The sequence below is a fragment of the Danio rerio genome, chromosome 4 (assembly GCF_049306965.1).
Source record: "Danio rerio strain Tuebingen ecotype United States chromosome 4, GRCz12tu, whole genome shotgun sequence".
Taxonomy (NCBI): Eukaryota; Metazoa; Chordata; class Actinopteri; order Cypriniformes; family Danionidae; genus Danio; species Danio rerio.
The window spans coordinates 18,184,699-18,203,278 of record NC_133179.1 but is presented as its reverse complement, the minus strand read 5'-3'; the positions used below and the strand labels follow the sequence as shown (position 1 = coordinate 18,203,278).

The following is an 18,580-nucleotide window of genomic DNA, read 5'->3' as shown; positions in this document are numbered from 1 at the left end:
AGACCAGGCAACATTTTTCTAATCTTATATTGCCCACTTTTGGTGAGCATGTGTGAATTGTAGCCTCAGTTTCCTGTTCTACTCAAGGTTGGACGTGTTGTGAATTCAGAGATGCTTATCTGCAAATCTCGGTTGTAACGAGTGGTTATTTGAGTTACTGTTGCCTTTTCTATCAGCTGGAACCAGTCTGGCCATTCTCCTCTGACCTCTGCGATTAACAAGGCATTTGCACCCACAGAACTGCCGCTCACTGGATATTTTCTCTTATTCGGACCATTCTCTGTAAATCCTAGTGATGGTTGTGAGTGAAAATCCCAGCAGATCAGCAGTTTCTGAAACACTTAGACCAGCCCGTCTGGCACTAACAACCATGCCATGTTCAAGGTCACTTAAATCTCTTTCTTCCCCATTCTGATGCTCGGTTTGAACTGCAGCAGATCGCCTTGACCATGTCTACATGCCTAAATGCATCGAGTTACTGCCAAGTGATTGGCTGATTAGAAATTTGTGTTAACAAGCAGTTGTACCTAATAAAGTGGCCAGTATGTATAATTTCAAGCTGCTAAACACTCAATGTCTATAATATAAATATATATAAACGTGTAATATATACACACACACACACTGTATATTTATGCGTATATACAATATATACAGTACACACACATTAACAAATTATATAAATTCATGATTAAAATTATATTATTGGTGATAACAATGGTAAACATAAAGCAGATTCATACTAAATCAAGACATCAGTTCCCCGCAAGTAACTGTTTTCTATATAATAACAACCAAACAGCAACTGAAAGTGCTGAGTCTCTTGAATGTCTAATTTGCTGCTGGATGAAGTACATTTATACTGTATGTGATTGCTCTCATTAACTCACCAGTGTCACGTGACGTTGTTCTGGTTATATAACCATAGGTTTGTTTTTCATCTCTACAACCCTTAGGTCCTTTGCAATCCCTTCTTCTCTCTCCCTCTTTCTCTCTCATACTCCCTTGCTCTCTCTCTCTCTCTCGCTGTGAACTAGAGCACAGAAAGCAAAGCAGTGAGCATGTAAAGGGCACACTCACATTGCCAATCATGCGCAGGAGAAACGCACTCCTCTCCTTAAGCCGCTTCTCACTGCACTGAAAAACTGAGTGCTGTCTGTTGAATCCTTCCAAGGACGCATATTTGTCACCATTCAAAGACTCGTGTGGGCAGACAGTGACTGAATGTGTGTGTAAAACAGTTGTAGCACGTGACTGACAGCCTGCACGCCAGGGGAAATTTGTTCATTTTGATATGGACATCACTGAAAAGGATATTGCGAGTCATATGCTGATTCAGTGAACACTTCATTATCATGATTCATTGTTGCAATGATGATGAACCAGAAACAAATATAAGTTACATTAAAGTTTTCATTAAAAGAAACAGCTCATAGAAGACTGAAATGATTGTGTTGCAATTTAATTCACTATAAAAAAGTTCAGCTCCACAACTGAGAATCAAACCAAACTAATCAGGCTGAATGTTTCAGATTCACAAAACAAACAAACAAACAACAACAACAAAACGTTTCACTAGAGTCTCTTGGTCAGAAATCAGAAACCTTTGGCACACTGATTGTTTCTGATTCACTAGAAAGAAAACAGTTCATAACAGTCTTTACTTGGGAAATCAGAATAAATTGGTCATGTTGATGCTTCTGATTCACCAGAAAGAAGCCAGTTCATAAGAATCATTTGTTGTGGAATCAGACTAAATGGGTCATGCAGATTGTTTTTGATTCACAAGAGAGAAACCAGTTCATAAGAGTCACTAGTTTAGTAATAAGAGTAAACTAGACACATTGAATGTTTCAAATACATTAAAAGAAGCCAGTTCATAAGAATCATTTGTTGGGGAATCAGACTAAATGGGTCATGCTGATTGTTTCTGATTTATTTGAAAGAAACAGGTTCAAAGGAATCAATTGTTTGGGAATCAAACTAAATTTGTTACTTTGATCGTTTCTGATTCACCAGAACATTACGGGTTAATAAGATTCACTTGTTTGGGAATCAGACTAAATGGGTTACACTGAATGTTTTTGATTCACTAAAAAGAAACTAGTTCATAAGAGTCATTAGTTTAGGAATCAGATTAAAGTAGTCATATTGAATGTTTCTGATTCACTACAAGAGTCGCTTGTTTGGTAATCAGAGTACATTGGCCATGCTGAATTTGATTCACGCAAAAGAAACCAGTTCATAAGATTCACTTGCCTTCGAGTCAAACTAAATTTTTACGTTGATTGTTTCTGATTTACTAGGAAGAAATGGGCTAATAGGATTCACTTGTTTGGGAATCAGAATAAATGTTTCAAACTGAATGTATCTGATTTACTAAAAAGAACCAGTTAAAGAACCAGACTAAATAGATCATGTTAAACATTTCTGATTCACTTGAAAGAAAGTGGTTCATAAGATTCACTTGTTAGGAAATCAGACTAAATGAGTCAGATGCATTGTTCCTGATTCGCTTCAAAAAAACAAAACAGTGCATAAGATTTACTTGCTTGTGGATCAGGCTAAATGGGTTACACTGAATGTTTCTGATTCACTAGAAAGAAACTAGTTAATAAAAGTCATCAATTTAGGAATCAGATTAAATTGGTCATATAGAATGTTCCTGATTCACTAAAAAAAAAACAGTTCATAAGATTCACTAGTTTGGAATCAAACTAAATAGGTCATGTTGACTTTGTTCTGATTCACTAGAAAGAAACAGGTTAATAAGATTCACTTGTTTGGGGATCCGACAAAATGGGTCATGCTAAATCGTTCTGATTCACTTTAAGGTAACTGGCTCATAAGACACACTAAATGTTTTTAATTCTCTAAAAAGAAACCAGTTCATAAGAATCATTACTTTGCGAATCAGATTAAATTGGTCATTTTGAATGTTTCTGATTCACTAGAAGAGTCACTTGTTTGGTAATCAGAGTAAATTGGCCAAGCTGAATGTTTCTGATACACTAAAAAGATACCAGTATGTAAGATTCACTTGCTTTGCAATCAAACTAAATTGTTCACGCTGATCGTTTCTAATTCACTAGACTATATTGATAATGCAAAATGTTTTTGATTCACACTCAAAAAAGTGTTGTCAGACTAGTTGTGATTTATTAAGGAGAACCAGATTATAAGAATCAGAATTATAAAAACAAAATACAAAAAAAAAAAAAAAGAATCATTAAATCCTCAGTCAGTGTACACTTGCTGTAGTATGTTTATTTTTTGTATGCAACCCATGAGAGCAGTTCAAAAGAAAAATTCTACTCTCTTGTCAGCCGCCTCACATTTAAGATTAGCAGCTTGCATTTACAACTCCGGCAAAATCATATTTCATTTGCTGAATACATAAGGTTTCAGCATATTAGCTGCTCCAGGCTATTATGAAGAGCAATGTCTAGTGCACTATAACTAATCAAATAAATTCAATTCTGCTATTACACAACTCTCTAGAGTACTTGAATCTGATTGGTCATCAGCAACAGTCTGCAGACAAGCCCTTTTACAGTATATAATAACTTATATAATAGCCTTAAACTCAACTCTCTATTTAATACACATTTATTAATTCATTTTTTTAACAAAGTAGTATGACATATACAGCCAGTTGGTTAATATTAGAAATACAACACTGACAGATTATGAAAGATTACAATTAACTCAACAGCAAAAGAGTGTAAAGTTCAATAACAAGCACATAATAAGAGCTATGCGTCCTGATTGTAAGCCCTCGGTGGCCTCATTGACCTTGTTTTTGCGGATGAGAAACATTAGAGCTAATTATTAGGGTTACATGATGAACGACTGAGCTCTTTTTTTCTTCACCTCCATCCCTCTTCTCCTCCTCAGAGGGACTGCAATACAAAATGTTCCTCCAGGAGAGATGCTAAAAATACTACCTGTGTCTGGGAATAAACAGCTGTACAAAAGCTCTGCAGAAGCGAAGGGTTAAGATGAACAGAAAGAGCGAGTGAGAGCAGCTGGCTGTGTGTGTTTGTGTATGTGTGTCGGAGGATGTCTGGTGCTGAGCTGAGATCAGCCATTAGGCAGGTCACGTGGCCTTCTGAATGAGAAAGACGAGCCTGTTGCCATCTGATAATTAGCTATTAGCCAGTAATCACACAAAGAGAGAGAAAGAGGGAGAAAAGCTCTTGCCCAGGTCACATTTTACACCAGCTATCAGGAATAAGATCAAGTTTGCATTAAGAAGATGTAGTTATTACTTTTTCCTCATTACTTTTCTTTTAAAAGAGAATGTTCAGAATATATAGACCTGTTTATATGGGTTCAACTCAAATAAGCATTTCTTTTGTAGCCAGTAAGAAAATTTAATTCCATATACACTTAAAAATGTTAGTTTTTTTTTTAAACTAATTCCGAGCAAACAATTTTTTTTGTTTTTAAAAGATGTCTAATAGATGTCTAATAGACGCCTAAACATAGTTAAATAAATTTGGGCCGTTAGTGAAAATCTAATAGACGTCTAAGAATAGGCCAAAATGAGACTAGTCATCAAATAAACAGAAATGAATGACTACACATCTGTCTGTCAGTCAGTTTTGGGCTAATCTTAGATGTCTAGATTTTTACTGACAGCCCAAATTTAGCCTTGTTTTAGCCAAGCTGTCTACATTTAGATGCCTATTAGAAGTCTATTAAACACAAAATGGGTTGTTTAATGTTCAACCTAATTAAATTTGTAAAACTAATAAGTTAACTTAATTCTTTCATGCTGTTCCTACACAAATTGATTGTGTGAAACTCAGCATTGTTTTTTGATGTAGTTTTTTATTTTTTTAATGTATCAATATCAATACATCATATTATAAGCAAATACGTGATCCATTTGGTTGTAATGAATGATGAATGATAACAAATGTAATAGTGTGATTTCCGGCATTATCAATGATAAAGAGCATTGATTTAAAAAAAAAAACTCTTGGGCAAAACTTTCAAATAAGGTTAATTTTGCTAACATTATTTTAGTTACCAATAATAAATATACAGTATATATATATATACTTATATAATTGTTTTTCATTTCAAATGATCTACATTATATATTATTATCCAATGTACCCAAACAAACAATGTACTAATAATAAATACACAACCAAATTTTATGTAAAATATGAATTAGATAAAAAAAAAATACATTTAAAACAAAACTCATTGGTTAGGTCTATTTACCCAAACTTGGATAGAAAAATTAATAACATTGGGCTCTATTTTAACGATCTAGGTGCAAAGTCTAAAGCGCATGGCAGAAACTGAATACCATTAGCCTACATATTTGATTTTGCTTGTTGAGCGCAAAAATTTGTTTCAAATTTCTAATTTCCAGCAAACTAATAAATGAACAACAATAACAAAGTGTGTTAAAACAGTTATGTCTAAACACACTTATTCTTTTGCCCCATATGGTAATGTCTTCAAAACCCGACAGGTGGACAAATCTAAACTCGTTTTTATTACAACAAATATAAATATGGATATAATAAATAATATTGCTAATAATGATGACAATATTCAAATGCAAACTGTCCTGAATAAATTGAGAAAAAGCCCCCTGGCAGGTGGTGTTTTTTATATTTATGTAGAAAATAATATATTTTTTAAACATTTTAATCCATTTTTTTTTCATATGTAAAGATATTTGTGTATTGCTGCACATCCTGTGTGTCTTAAGCACTTTTCTGCGTGTATTTTGCGGGTGCTTGTTATCTCAAAGAACAAAGTAAGATTCAGGCATAATTTTGACATGTTTTGTCTGATTAATCCAGTTTTATTAAAGTAGACTAAACTCAAGCAAACATTTTTACACTCAGGCCAATGCTTTTAATTAAAAATGTATATTTGCACTGTATTTTGTCATTCCATCTACAGAGAGATTGTTTGGGAACATTTATTAATTCATTCTTTTTTCTTCGGCTAAGTTCCTTATTTTTAAGGGGTTGCAACAGCGGAATGAACCAGCAACTATTCCAACATATGTTTTACACAGCAGATGCTTTCCCTGCTGCAACCCATTACTGGAAAACTATTTGGGAACATATGCTCTAAAATGTACAGAACACGTCTAAACTGTAAAAACCTTTTTCTAAACCAGACTATACAACCGAAGGCTTTCACAAATGAACCATTACTTCTTTCGTAAACACTAACATCCTTTTTGTTTGGTAAACAGTAACATCGTTTAGATGTATTGATTGCTGTAGATGGTGTAGATGCAGAGGCACATACTGTAACATATACAGTGGCTCCTGACCTCGGTCAATTCACCATTAACAGCCACTGACCTCCGTTTACCCATAACTCAACAGCGCAGCACTTTCAGACAAGCTGTTCTAGGCCAAACATGCTTTCTGATAATACAGTGATCAGCTTAGTCAGGTCGGTCAGAGATGTTTCTCATTCAGCCCAAGGACAGCAATCAAACTAGCCCTAAATACCAATAACACACACATCTAATTCACATTGCTACTCAAATGAATCATGAATCATTCATGCAGTCTTTTGCGCAAGTTAAAAATGGATTTTTAAAGAGTTCATCTGGTGGAACTGAATCGATTTAGACAGAAGATTTGCATATATATTTGACTTTAAAACTACAATTAAAACCCTGTGACCCTAGACCAAACCAATCATAAAGGTCAATTATTTGAAAATTGCGATTTATAGATAATCTAAAAGATTTTCATCGAATGTTTTTTTAGGCTAATTTATGGCTGAGATACAACTATTTGAAAATCTGAAATATGAAGTTCAATAAAAAAAATAAAATAATAAAAATCTAATCATAAAAATCATAAAATCGATCATAATGGGGTCTATCTTTGCTGGACACTATTTGTATGGAACTTTCAAAAGCGCGCATACATGGAGCTCAGTCAAAAACTGTTAACACTTGGATTATAACTTTTGATATTATCAAATCTTTTGTTTCTACCTTCTAATGTACAGCTTTTCTGTTTATATGCACTTTATGTATCTCATGATGTGATAGTTATTTATTTGTACTTTTTTAGTTTCTACTCTTTATTTGTTTAACATTATTCTTGTTTTTTAGTCTTTTTTTACAGCAATCTTTTAACTTCTGTCATTATAGAATCTACAATCTACCTGGGTGGGGGTGGGGATTCTGGGTTGTTTTACGATATAGTCATATGCTGTATTCTTTCTATATTAAACAAAAACGGAAAAAATACAAACATTTTCTTCACTTTTTTGTTCAGATTTTTAGAACAATTGTTCATAAAAAACTAAAACCAATCATTTTGACTCCATACTATACTATACTATACTATACTATACTATACTATACTATACTATACTATACTATACTATAAACAATGTATTTTTGATTATTCCCACAAATAAAATATTAATGCAGTCTAATGCAGATTAATGCAGTCACGCTGAAAAACACACACACAAAACCTGCTCTTGTAAGCATTGTGTTTGTGACTGAATGTTAAGTCGCCCTGACATGACAACAAGAAGAGTCATATTGCGAAAAATGCCCATTTCTCACTCTTTTTTTGTCATCTAGTTTGTCGGAGACTTCCTGTAATCAGATGCAGAGGCTGTTTTCTACAACAACTGTCAGAACCACACAAAAGCAGGTCTCTGTCAAGACAACATGACTCTGACTATACTAGCGACAGTCACAACTCCAAAGAAAAGAGAGAGAGAAAGAGACATAATGCTATGGATCAATCCTGTCAAAATCAATCTGCTCCACTCTCTGAGCAAACCCAGATAAAGAGAAACAGGGGTAATTACGTTTTTCCAATTGTTTTTTAAAGCTGACAGAATAATTTATTTGTACACACAAGGAAATAGCTTTAGAAAACATTTTCACAAAAAAAAAAAAAAAAAAACTGCTATTTAAATTTCACAAATTACAAAGAAAGAGTAATTACATTTAGCAAAGTTTGTAGTATAAAACCTTAAAAGAGAAGAACATAAATATATTTTACAGTGCATAGACAGATAAATTGCTGCTTCATCTTGAATCTTAAGTATATATAGTATATAAATAAATAATATATAACATAGTAAGTAAATTAAACTTACAGCGGGCAAAATAAGCACTGAACACGTCACCATTTTCCGAAAACATACTTCTAAGGCACTGTTGACTTTAAATTTTCCCTGGATGTTGGTAACAACCAAATAAATCCATATATGCAAAAAAAAAAAAAAAAAAAAAAAAAATTCTAATTAATCTACAAATTAAGTTATGCATAATAAAATAAAAAGACACAGGAAAAAATTATTGAACACATGAATAATGTTAGGTGTAGAAAGGTAGTGAATGCCCTCACAGCAGCTGAAATCCACTTTCCCTGTTGTAAATGAATATTAGCTGCTTCAGTTCAACATTTACATTAGCAGGATGATGAAGATGAAACCAGGGTGGACATTACAGCAAGACAATGATCCAAAACACAGCCAAGGAAACTTTCAAATGCCTTCAGAAAAAGAAAATCAAGCTGTAGAATGGCCCAGCCAGTAACCTGACTCGAATCCGATTGAAAATGCAAAAAAAAAAGCTCAAAAAATAAAAATAGACGAGACCCACAGAACCATTAGGATTTTTACACTGTTGAAGTCTGTGAATGCATCTGAGCAATGCATGTGACTTCACTCATCATGAGAGAGTCGTCTTTAAGCTGCCATCACCAAAAAAGCCTTTTATATAAAGTATGACATATGTTGCAGTAGTTCAGAACTTTCTCTTCATGTCATTTCATTGTTATTACACAGAACTCATTCTTCAGATTTTTATTTTGTTTGGGTTTTTACCAAAATCTGGTTCAATTCCATGTCAACAGCTCCTTTAGAAATATTATTCCCAGGAAAAAAGATGATGAGTTCAATACTTATTTTCCTCGATGTACGCTATCCCGACACTATCCTTTTTAAATCTCAATTAAAATAATTTCAATTTAATCTGGATTGATTTTATTGATTTGTAATGCTTTTTATGGTTTGTTGCTTTATGTTTGTTGCTTTATTTGTGACCTTGTGTTGTTTTGTGTTATTTTTACTGTTAATCTACATCACATTGGTCAATGTTAGTTGTTTAATTGTTCTGATTTTAAACACCTCTTCAGCAACCTTCCACAGTCGCACTGCAAAAGCCCTCCTAATCCCACTCAAAATGAATTATCGTGTCAGTGTTTACACACGTACACACCTCATTAAAAAGAAGAGTGTTGTAATGATGTTCATCACAGTCCAATTAACCTGACGATTACTGAGGGAATGAGCTAATGCCACATACAGTTCATAAATAAACCTTGCGGGTCATATTGAGGGTAATTGCGTCATTTGATTTGCTAATTATTTCCTGAATAAAGAAGGAAAAGTAATAAACATACAGAAGAATAAAAACAAAACTAAAACTAAACTAAATAAGCCATTTAGTGAAGAGTTTTGTTATTTCCCTAACAGTACTTTTGCATTCAGATGTTCTACTTTTAGATTAAGATACTGAGCTCAATCTTAAATGAAATCATAAATAGTAGAAAAAATGCTTTAAATGATGTACATTTTAAAATCAAGGACATACTTTCATAGTTTCCCCAAAATTAAAAATGTTTAAATATAAATATAATTTTTTAAAATTATTATTATTATTGTGTTGACAGACATGTTTGTTTGTTTTTTCCAAAAAGGTATAAGTTTATGAGCTTTGAATTAAAATGTGTGCAGAAGTGAATTCTGCATCATTTGGTTCAGTTTTTAAAATTTTTTTTTTTTTTTTTTACAGCCACTTTATATTTATTTTTATATTTATAAAACATATAGATATTTAATATCTGCTCATTGCACGACTTTACATATAGACTTAAAGTGATAGTTCCAAAGACTATAGACTTAGAGTGATAGTTCCAAACTTATATATTTAGATATTTTGAAGAGTTTTGGTACAGTAAAATGCATCCAATGGCATCCATAGTAAGAAAAAACACCATGTAAGTCAACTGCTACTTCAAAGTAGGTTTGGGTTCAACAGAAGAAAAAAAATAATAAAAATTTTGAAACAAATTTGATTGGGGGGGGGGAATGAAATTATGACAATAATGTAGCTTCAATTTCTCTCATATTGATTCTGATTGGTCCTCTTTTGTGCATTCAGAGTCCCAATTGGCTCACAAAAGTACCAAGAATCAATTTAAAGTTTGCCTTTGTAAATAAACAGCCTGATCTCATGAGGAAACATAGCTATTTTATGCTTTGTTAGTTTAGTGGCTACACTGTAAAAAAAATTAAGGGTTCCGCATAATATTTTCTTGTTGTCCCAACACAAATCGATAAAGCTAACTTAAAAGTTTCTACAAATTTAAGTGAATCGAACATAAAACAATTAAGTTGTCCCAAGAAACCTCAAGAATTCTATTTATTCAGCTTGTTTTAAACAAGGAGTTTGAACAAGCTGCAAAAAATGAACAAGAGCAAACTTATAAATTTTGTTTTTTAAATACATTTTCGTCCATAATTTTCGCACTCTAAAAAAATTATTCCACCTTATGTTGTCAATCGCATTGACACACTGCCTCCGAAACTTTTGTTTGTCATAAAAAATTCTAACCACGTTCGATTTTTGACGCATTTTGCATCCGAAAAAGCACTTTGGGAGGTGTTTTGACAGTTCAGAGCCACCAAACATGCGAAAAGCTAAATACAGAATGCCGTGATTTGAGCTACAGATAACTTTATGACAAACACATTGCATAAAACAAAGACAGAATGTGGCAGGCAGTTGTGAACCCCTATATGCTGGATTCAACGACTGGCGCACCCCTGTGTGTGTGTGCATTTGACGTACTACCCATAGACACTATAATAGAAAGCATGGTCTGCTTTCGATCAGTTGCTTCGACACGTTGATGTCTCCACCATCTATTGTAATATCTATAGATAGTGCCATTCTCTGTTCAGGACTTGTTTACATACACGAATGTGTGAAGTATGATAAGCAGTCTATCAAAATTCCACTGATTTCCTGAAATAAACTTTGCATTTCAGGATAATCGTAGCACAGTCCTTTGATACAGAGAGCTCTCCTTCCTTATGTAGGCCAGTATTAAATGAACACAACATGTAGCATATTCCCCTTTCTTTTATCTACATTGGTGAAGAGAGGAAAACAAAGTATCACTGCTTGACCTGACTCGGAAATGTTTTGCGTTTTTCTGTAAAGTCATTGTAGCATAAGCAAATCAAAGTTATGAGCATAACTAAATGTTATGATTGAGATTGTACAAATTCACACAAATCAGCTACTAAATGAAAAAGTGACGAATTGTCGTGAGATTACAATAAACCACCTTTTTGCTTTTGAAAAAGAAAAAGCCCCAAAATATATGCAACATCTGAGCCCAAAGTCAACCAGGACGAGCTGCCAGACACAAGAGCAATGTGTTTGTGTTCAGACAGCGCAATCAAATTATTTCAAGCCATCTAATCGACCTGCGCGTGGATGTAGAGCAGCAGTAAAGATAGTCTGCGGTTTGGTCAACAGGCCGGTCACAGCTGGATGCCTTTTCTCATTCTGTTAGGGGGTGTCACGAGGAACGTAAGGGCTCTTCTAGAGGTCATTTCATCACGCTGGGATAAAATGAGCTTTGCAAAATACCATCTCAGCCTTTGACTTGGAGTCAAGATAAAGTTTCATGAAATTCAATGTCTGATCACGCTGTATTGAAGCTCATCGAATAAGAAAACGGATTGCTACAACCTTTGTGTCTTTTTATTTAATGAAAGTGTCTGAAAGCTATGAATCTACAGTGGCTGGTGAAAATGAGTTGCTGATTTTATTGCAGAAATCAAAAAGGAACAAAACTGTCATTGTGATGTGGGATGCTGCTCTCGGCCACATGAACAATGCACTCAGTTCCAATCAATATACAAAAAGTCTATAGTAAAAATGCTATTACACAGCATGCAACCCACAGCTGAGGATCAATAGTGTTGCGTAGCTGGAGGAAATACCTTGTGATAATGTTTTGGTGAGCTGACACATTCATAATTGGGATCCATTTATAATTGAAATAATGATTGACACAGGAGGAATCATTTGAAGGTCTTTTTGATTCAGTGTTTTGGTAAATTGGGATACAGCAGGCTTTATTTTGTTTCCTTCCTTTTCAAAATAATAATAATAATTAAAATAATTTTCTTTTTATTTTTTTGTTTTTGATTCTACAGTGACAGTTATAAAAAATGTGTACTGCTGTACATGTACACTGTAAAAAGTGGAAACTTAAACAGATTACTTCGACTTGTTACAATTAAATAATTAATAAGTTTGACAAACTTCATTCCTTAAATTATAACAAGTTGAAGTAATTTGTTTAAGTTTTCACTTTTTACAGTGTACAAAGTGCTTTTTTTTTTTTTTTTTTTTTTAGAATTTTTGTTATTTTAGGTGTAACAGGTTTTAGTAATTTATTTATGGCAAGTATTATTCACTATCAATAATGAGCAATACGTGTATTTGCCACAAAACATAAAGTATTATTTTGATATTAACATGAAAAGGAAATGATTGGTACGGTAAAAGTATTTTTACTGTTACTATTACAGTAACTATATTATAATCAATGATTTGTGTATGTACTGTTCCATTCTTGTTTTCTTAAACAAATTACTAAAACTTGTTACACCTAAAAGGACTAACTTAATTTATTACGTAAATCTGTCAGAAATTAAGTTTGTCAAACTTAATTCCTTTAATTGTAACTAGTAAAAGTAATTTGTTTAAGTTTTCACTTTTTACAGTGTACAAAGTGCTTTTCTTAGAGTTTTTGTCTTGTTTCTAGTCCAAACAGGATGTGAACTACGGGCCTAGACAGGGCATGGGCTCCCCTGAAAACATGATCTGTAAAATTTTGGGGTGGTCTTAAAAAATATTGACAATGTGTTATTTTGACATGCGGTTTCACTATTGTGTAATGGGATCATGAAGTATTGTGTGTAAAAGTGCAAAAATATCCTTCATTCATGCATGATGGCAATTTACACCTCACTTTAAAAAAAAAAGATAACTACACATTGTCATGTGCATCAAGGTGTAAGGATGATGAGGAGCAAAGTCCAGTCATGTCAAATGCATAAAATGCATTCATCAGTTCACCAGTATCTTAATAAATGACAAAATTGTAAAAAATTACAATATTTAGTTTGATAAAATTAGTAGTTTAATGAATATATTTATATTCTAATATAAATACAATGTATATTTTTTTGTTTTTTATCACTTATTAGTACAAAATAATGTATCATACATCTATTAAAAGATAAGTAAAAATATGCAAATATGTCTTGCATTATCTGTCTTAAAAAGAACAGCTCTACATGCGGTAGATGAAACAGATGGTATGGAAAAGGAAGGAAAGATCTAGATTTCTGTGTATTTTCAGCCTCCCCTTTGAGAATATCTGAGTGGCACTTTCAAGAGGTCCTGATAATTGTATTATTAGAGAAGCAGAGAAAGTTTAAAAGCAGATCAGATTGCAGTCTGGTTTCCTCAGGTCGCCTGCTGTGGAAATGGCAGCTGTTTTCTAACCGAGTTACAGTGACACACAACCTCTCATACAGAAACACAGCACCTGTACAGCACACACATCACCTTATTCCTCTAATATTCTGTCAGAAACGACAATCTGTAGGATTTGTTGCTCAAATAAACCTGAGATATTGGGTTCTCTAGCTAAAAGAAATACAGCAGCATAACAAAATCAACCACTTATATCTAAAGGCCCAGCAACACAAATGAAGGCTCAGATATCCTTTGAGGAACCCATGAGACATTTTATTTAAGGTTGAGCGACATTTCTATGTGAGAATGGTATATGTTTGTTTGCTTATTGTTTGCTTTAGGCACAGAAAATAAATTTGTCTAGCACTGGTAACATAAATACAACCAATCACATAATAGTAACAAGACAAGCATATTAATTTAAAAACTTAACTTAAAAAGTATATTAGCCCCACACATATTGCTACAGATCATTCTCAACAACCACCTTATTCACATCAAACTGTGATCCGATTTAGGACTACAAATGCAATTGGGACAAATTACTTTTTATAAGCATTTATTTGGGCTCTAGGAGCTTTAAACCTACAGTATGGCCTGATGGTAACATTTAAAAGCTGAGTGGAGGGGATGGGTATGATCTTTAAAAATCCCAATTGCTGTTTTCCCAAAAAGGAGTTCAATAGAATTTACAGTGAATGTTGTTTGCAACCAATGATTTTATTTGTACAATATGTCTGTTACGGGATACTTGAAATGTTTCCATGTTTGATGTATAAAATAGCACCTGGAGTGTACAATCACACCGATGTGATTAAAATGCTGAGATTGTCACATAATCAGCTGCTAATTTCAAATCTGCTCTTCTGCAATGGCTTTCTCTGAGCCAGAGAGTCGCATTCTGCTTTCATAAATCACCAAATAACATTTATTTTCAGTTCCAGATATTTAAATACACAGAAGTACTAGCAAAAGATAAAATTCACAGTTCGTAAAATACACACTGACGCCTTTCTTTAACGATAACAGCACTGTACTAATAACGTAATATTTAAAAAAGGCCACCAGAATGAAACAGAGCAGTAATATGCTAATTTATGAGTTTACTAAACACTTTACTCCACAACTAGCTATATTAAATGTATCCACTCAGTTGTGTAGTTTCAAAATACAATATATTAACATTTTAGTGTAGAAAAATACAATGTGGGTGTCTTAAGTAGCAAAAAGGCTGTCATTACTTGTATTGCAAGTCATATTTCTCTGGCTCCTCATTTGGAATGATTTCATGAACTGGCCCTCATGACAAACTAATTGAATAGCCCTGATCTAAGCTCTTGCTCCTCAGCTAACTTGATCATGTAAGGCTTTGTTCTGCCATTTTTGCTGTGTGAGATTATCTTGTTTTGTTGTTTCTGGAGTGTCAGAATAGCATCTAAAAGCTCGGCCCTTTTTTGGAAAGCTGCAGCTCATTTGCATTTAAAGGGATACACACAAAAATATCTTTGCTCACATGCAATTTGGGGTAATCTGTAATAAATAATATGGGATATTCTGAGCTGAAACTTCGCAGAAACATTCTGGGTACACCAGAGATTCATTTGACATCTTTTATACATTGTGACTTCTGTAATGCAGCGCAATACATTGTGACTTCTGTAATGCAGCGCAACTGATGTAGTGGTTTGACAGAGAAACTTCCACAGCCTCAGCCCATTTGTTTAAAACGTTCCTTCCCTTAACATTACTTAAAGAAATGCATTAGAAGTTAATAACGTCTGCTGGGAATGAACAATATCTGTGGCCAAAACAAAACACAGATTTCATCAGTCATTAAAGTGATGGCAGTCACTGTGGCGCTGTCTAATTTTAAATTAAACAACTTGACGACTGTTTTTATTGTCTAACTCTGTAATGGAAAACAAAACGATAAAACACACATGAACTTGTTTTATTTCCCAGCAGCTTCCAAACTGCAGCAATGTGAAAAGGGGATTATATATTTTATGACATAGCTCCTCTGGTACTTACTGATAATGCCTGTGTATCCAATTGAAAGAAATTAGTTTCTTGTAAATTAGAAATTAGTTTTGCCCAGTAGTTTTAGTAATAGGAAAACATCATGGGAGCCTGTCTCTGCTAGAAAAAAAAAAGAAAATTGTAGAATGTCACGATTCAGAGAAAATACATTTCTGAGTTTGTCCCTCAAGTTGCCAGATATAAATCCACAATTGCAAAAAAAAAAAAAAAAAAAAAAGGAAAATTCACACTAGATTTGACTTTTTTCCTCATAATTACTGTTTTTTTTTGTGCTGTTCTGGCTTTTTTCACCTACAGTAAGTGGAACTTTATTTATTTTTATTAAGTTATTGTAAAATAAATGTCAGAATATTAACATGTATTGTAATGTAATGTAACTGTAATGTAATTACATTACATTACAGAATATTAACATGATACAAACTCAGAGTTGCCAAACATAAATTTACAGTAATATAGTATAAACTTACCCCCCTCTGAAATCTTATCCACCCCCATGCATTCTTGAGTATGTTCCATTACAGGTGAGTGGGCTTAACAAACCACCTGTAGAAAAGACTTTTTTTTTCTCATCTCTCTGACTCTAGGTTGCACATTTGCACTATAGACACTTTCTTAATCACTCCATGTATCTTGGAAACATTGTGCATTTCAAACTGTGCTTCATTCAGGTGACTGGGTTTACAAACCACCTGTAGAACATCCTAATCAGGAAGAGTTTTGAAACGACTATTCATGCTTCATTTCCACGCGATTAGATCATTGTAATACTTTATATATTGGTCAACCTTCATCTTCTATTTCTAGTCTTCAAATGGTCCAAAATGTGGCTGCCTGTTTGCTCACGAGTAGCCACAAATAATATTGCGATCACTTTATTGGTTTCCGGTTCATTTCCAAGGAGACTATAACATTTATCTGTTTATAAAACTTTGTGTAACCTAGCACCACCGTATCTTTCTAATCTGATCACTACTAAGACCCAAACCTGATCGCTTAGATCAAATTCCGACTGCCATCTATTGCAAACACCCTGATCTCATCTCAAATGCAGGGGCAATAGAGCTTTTGCAGTTGTGGTTCCGAAACTATGGAATAAGTTACTATTAAAAATCAGAACAGCACCCACTCTATCTATTTTTAAATCAACGTTAAAGACTCACCTTTCTTTTCCGAGTGCATTTAACAGTCCCTAGGTTATACTAAACGTATTCCCTCTTGGAAACTCTTAAAGTTATTACTATTGTTTTATATTGTTGTTTTTATTATAGTGTATTGCTGTTTTTACCTGCTACTGCTACTGTACAGCACCTTGGTCGACCAAAGGTTGTAATTAAGTGTGCTCTAGAAATAAACTTTGATTGATAGAAACCTTCTTTTCTCTTTTAAGCACCTGACACTTTATCCAAACTCCATCTTACAAGAACTCAATAATGAAAACGATGTTTACTATAAATGTACCACAATCATGTTGCACTGCTTGCTAACCTAAAATAACTCTTTTGCACAGTATTAAGCCTTAAATACCTCTTTTGCACATTATTCACTTTTATTACCTCTCTTGCACAATATCCTGGACAACTCAGTCTCATTTAAAAGTACTTGTATAGCCTTCTGTGTATAGATAAGTATCTTATAATATATGTTAGTTATGCATAGTTTTTTAAATAGCTCTTATGTCCAGTGTTGTGTTTGTATTTATGATTAATTTATGTAGCACTGCTGTCCTGCGAGACACAACATTTCGTTCCTCTGTATGTCCACACATGTAGCCGAATGACAATAAAGCTCGACTTGTCTTGACTTTTATGATTTTTTTTAATATTTAAATATAATTTTAACTTTGTTAATGTTTTATACTGTAAATTAATAACTATTTTTATTAGTTAGTTTTTCAGTCTGTATTTGAGTCAAATAATGAGCCAAAAAAAAAAACATATGACCTCTAAAACTAATTCATTTCATCATGAGCCTCAGTCTTCACCAAATGCAACAATAAAACATCCAGATTCTCCATGAACACACACATTTTTTTATAATACTTTCAAAAGTAAACCAATTGCAGGAAAAAGCTCACATGCCAACTCAAACTCACAACTAACAAAATTCTCTTCTCTTTCCCTCCCCGTACAGCAACCCCACAGCATTGTGCAGCGGCGCCTCTTGGAAGGCAACATCCCCCGTCTGCGTGGAGAGACTCGGGATATCCCGTCTCATGTCCGCTCACCCCTAGCAGACAGCAAAGAGCCTGGAGAGCCCGAGGAGAGGAGCGAGAGCACAGTGGATGATTCCACAGAGGAGCGCGAGTCTCCTGAAGAGAGTGAAAAGAGCCTGAGGTCTGATGAGGATGGGGATGATGAAGATGAAGGAGACAGCAGTGACGCAGGAGGAAAGACTGACTCCAAACAGAAAGAGCAGAGGAAGAAAGAGCTCAAGGAGGGAGAAAGAGCAGCCAGTCTCTCAGCTCTAGTGGTCCAGTGTAAGGTAGGCTCTAGTGTTTTCACAATACTGGAATTTCTGACTTCTATGTATGTGATACCCTGAAGAATATCACTGATTCATGCCATTTTTGATACAATGGGGAAATATTACAACAGCACAGTGGTAACTGAATTGACGATATTTACGCTTTTATCTTCAATTGGGTATATGCATACAGACTTTTTATTTCAGCTATCCAGCCTCAGAGCTTCCGGTGAACTCTTTCCATTATAAAATTGCCACGATTTTTTGAAAAATCAGTGATCTTCACTGCCTGATAGATGTACAATATGAAATAGGTCTCAGATTGGACATGTAGCACTGCAATAAATTCAATTTCCCCCGATATGTCTTTAAAATATGTCAATTTATTTTACCCCAGTATTTTCAATGGAGTTTCTACGCAAGTCTGCTGATCCTGACCGCGCTAGACTTTACGCGGTCTTTCATCTCATT

General features: G+C 33.9%; 1 protein-coding gene across 1 annotated transcript in view; it reads left to right on the top strand.

Annotated features, from left to right (window-relative positions):
- Positions 1–18,580, top strand: part of nrip2 (nuclear receptor interacting protein 2) — a 54,406-nt gene that overhangs the window by 14,954 nt on the left and 20,872 nt on the right. The window contains exon 2 of the mRNA NM_001123515.1: positions 17,777–18,127. Within this exon, the coding sequence (NP_001116987.1) occupies positions 17,777–18,127 (351 nt within the window). The remainder of the gene's footprint in view (positions 1–17,776; positions 18,128–18,580) is intronic.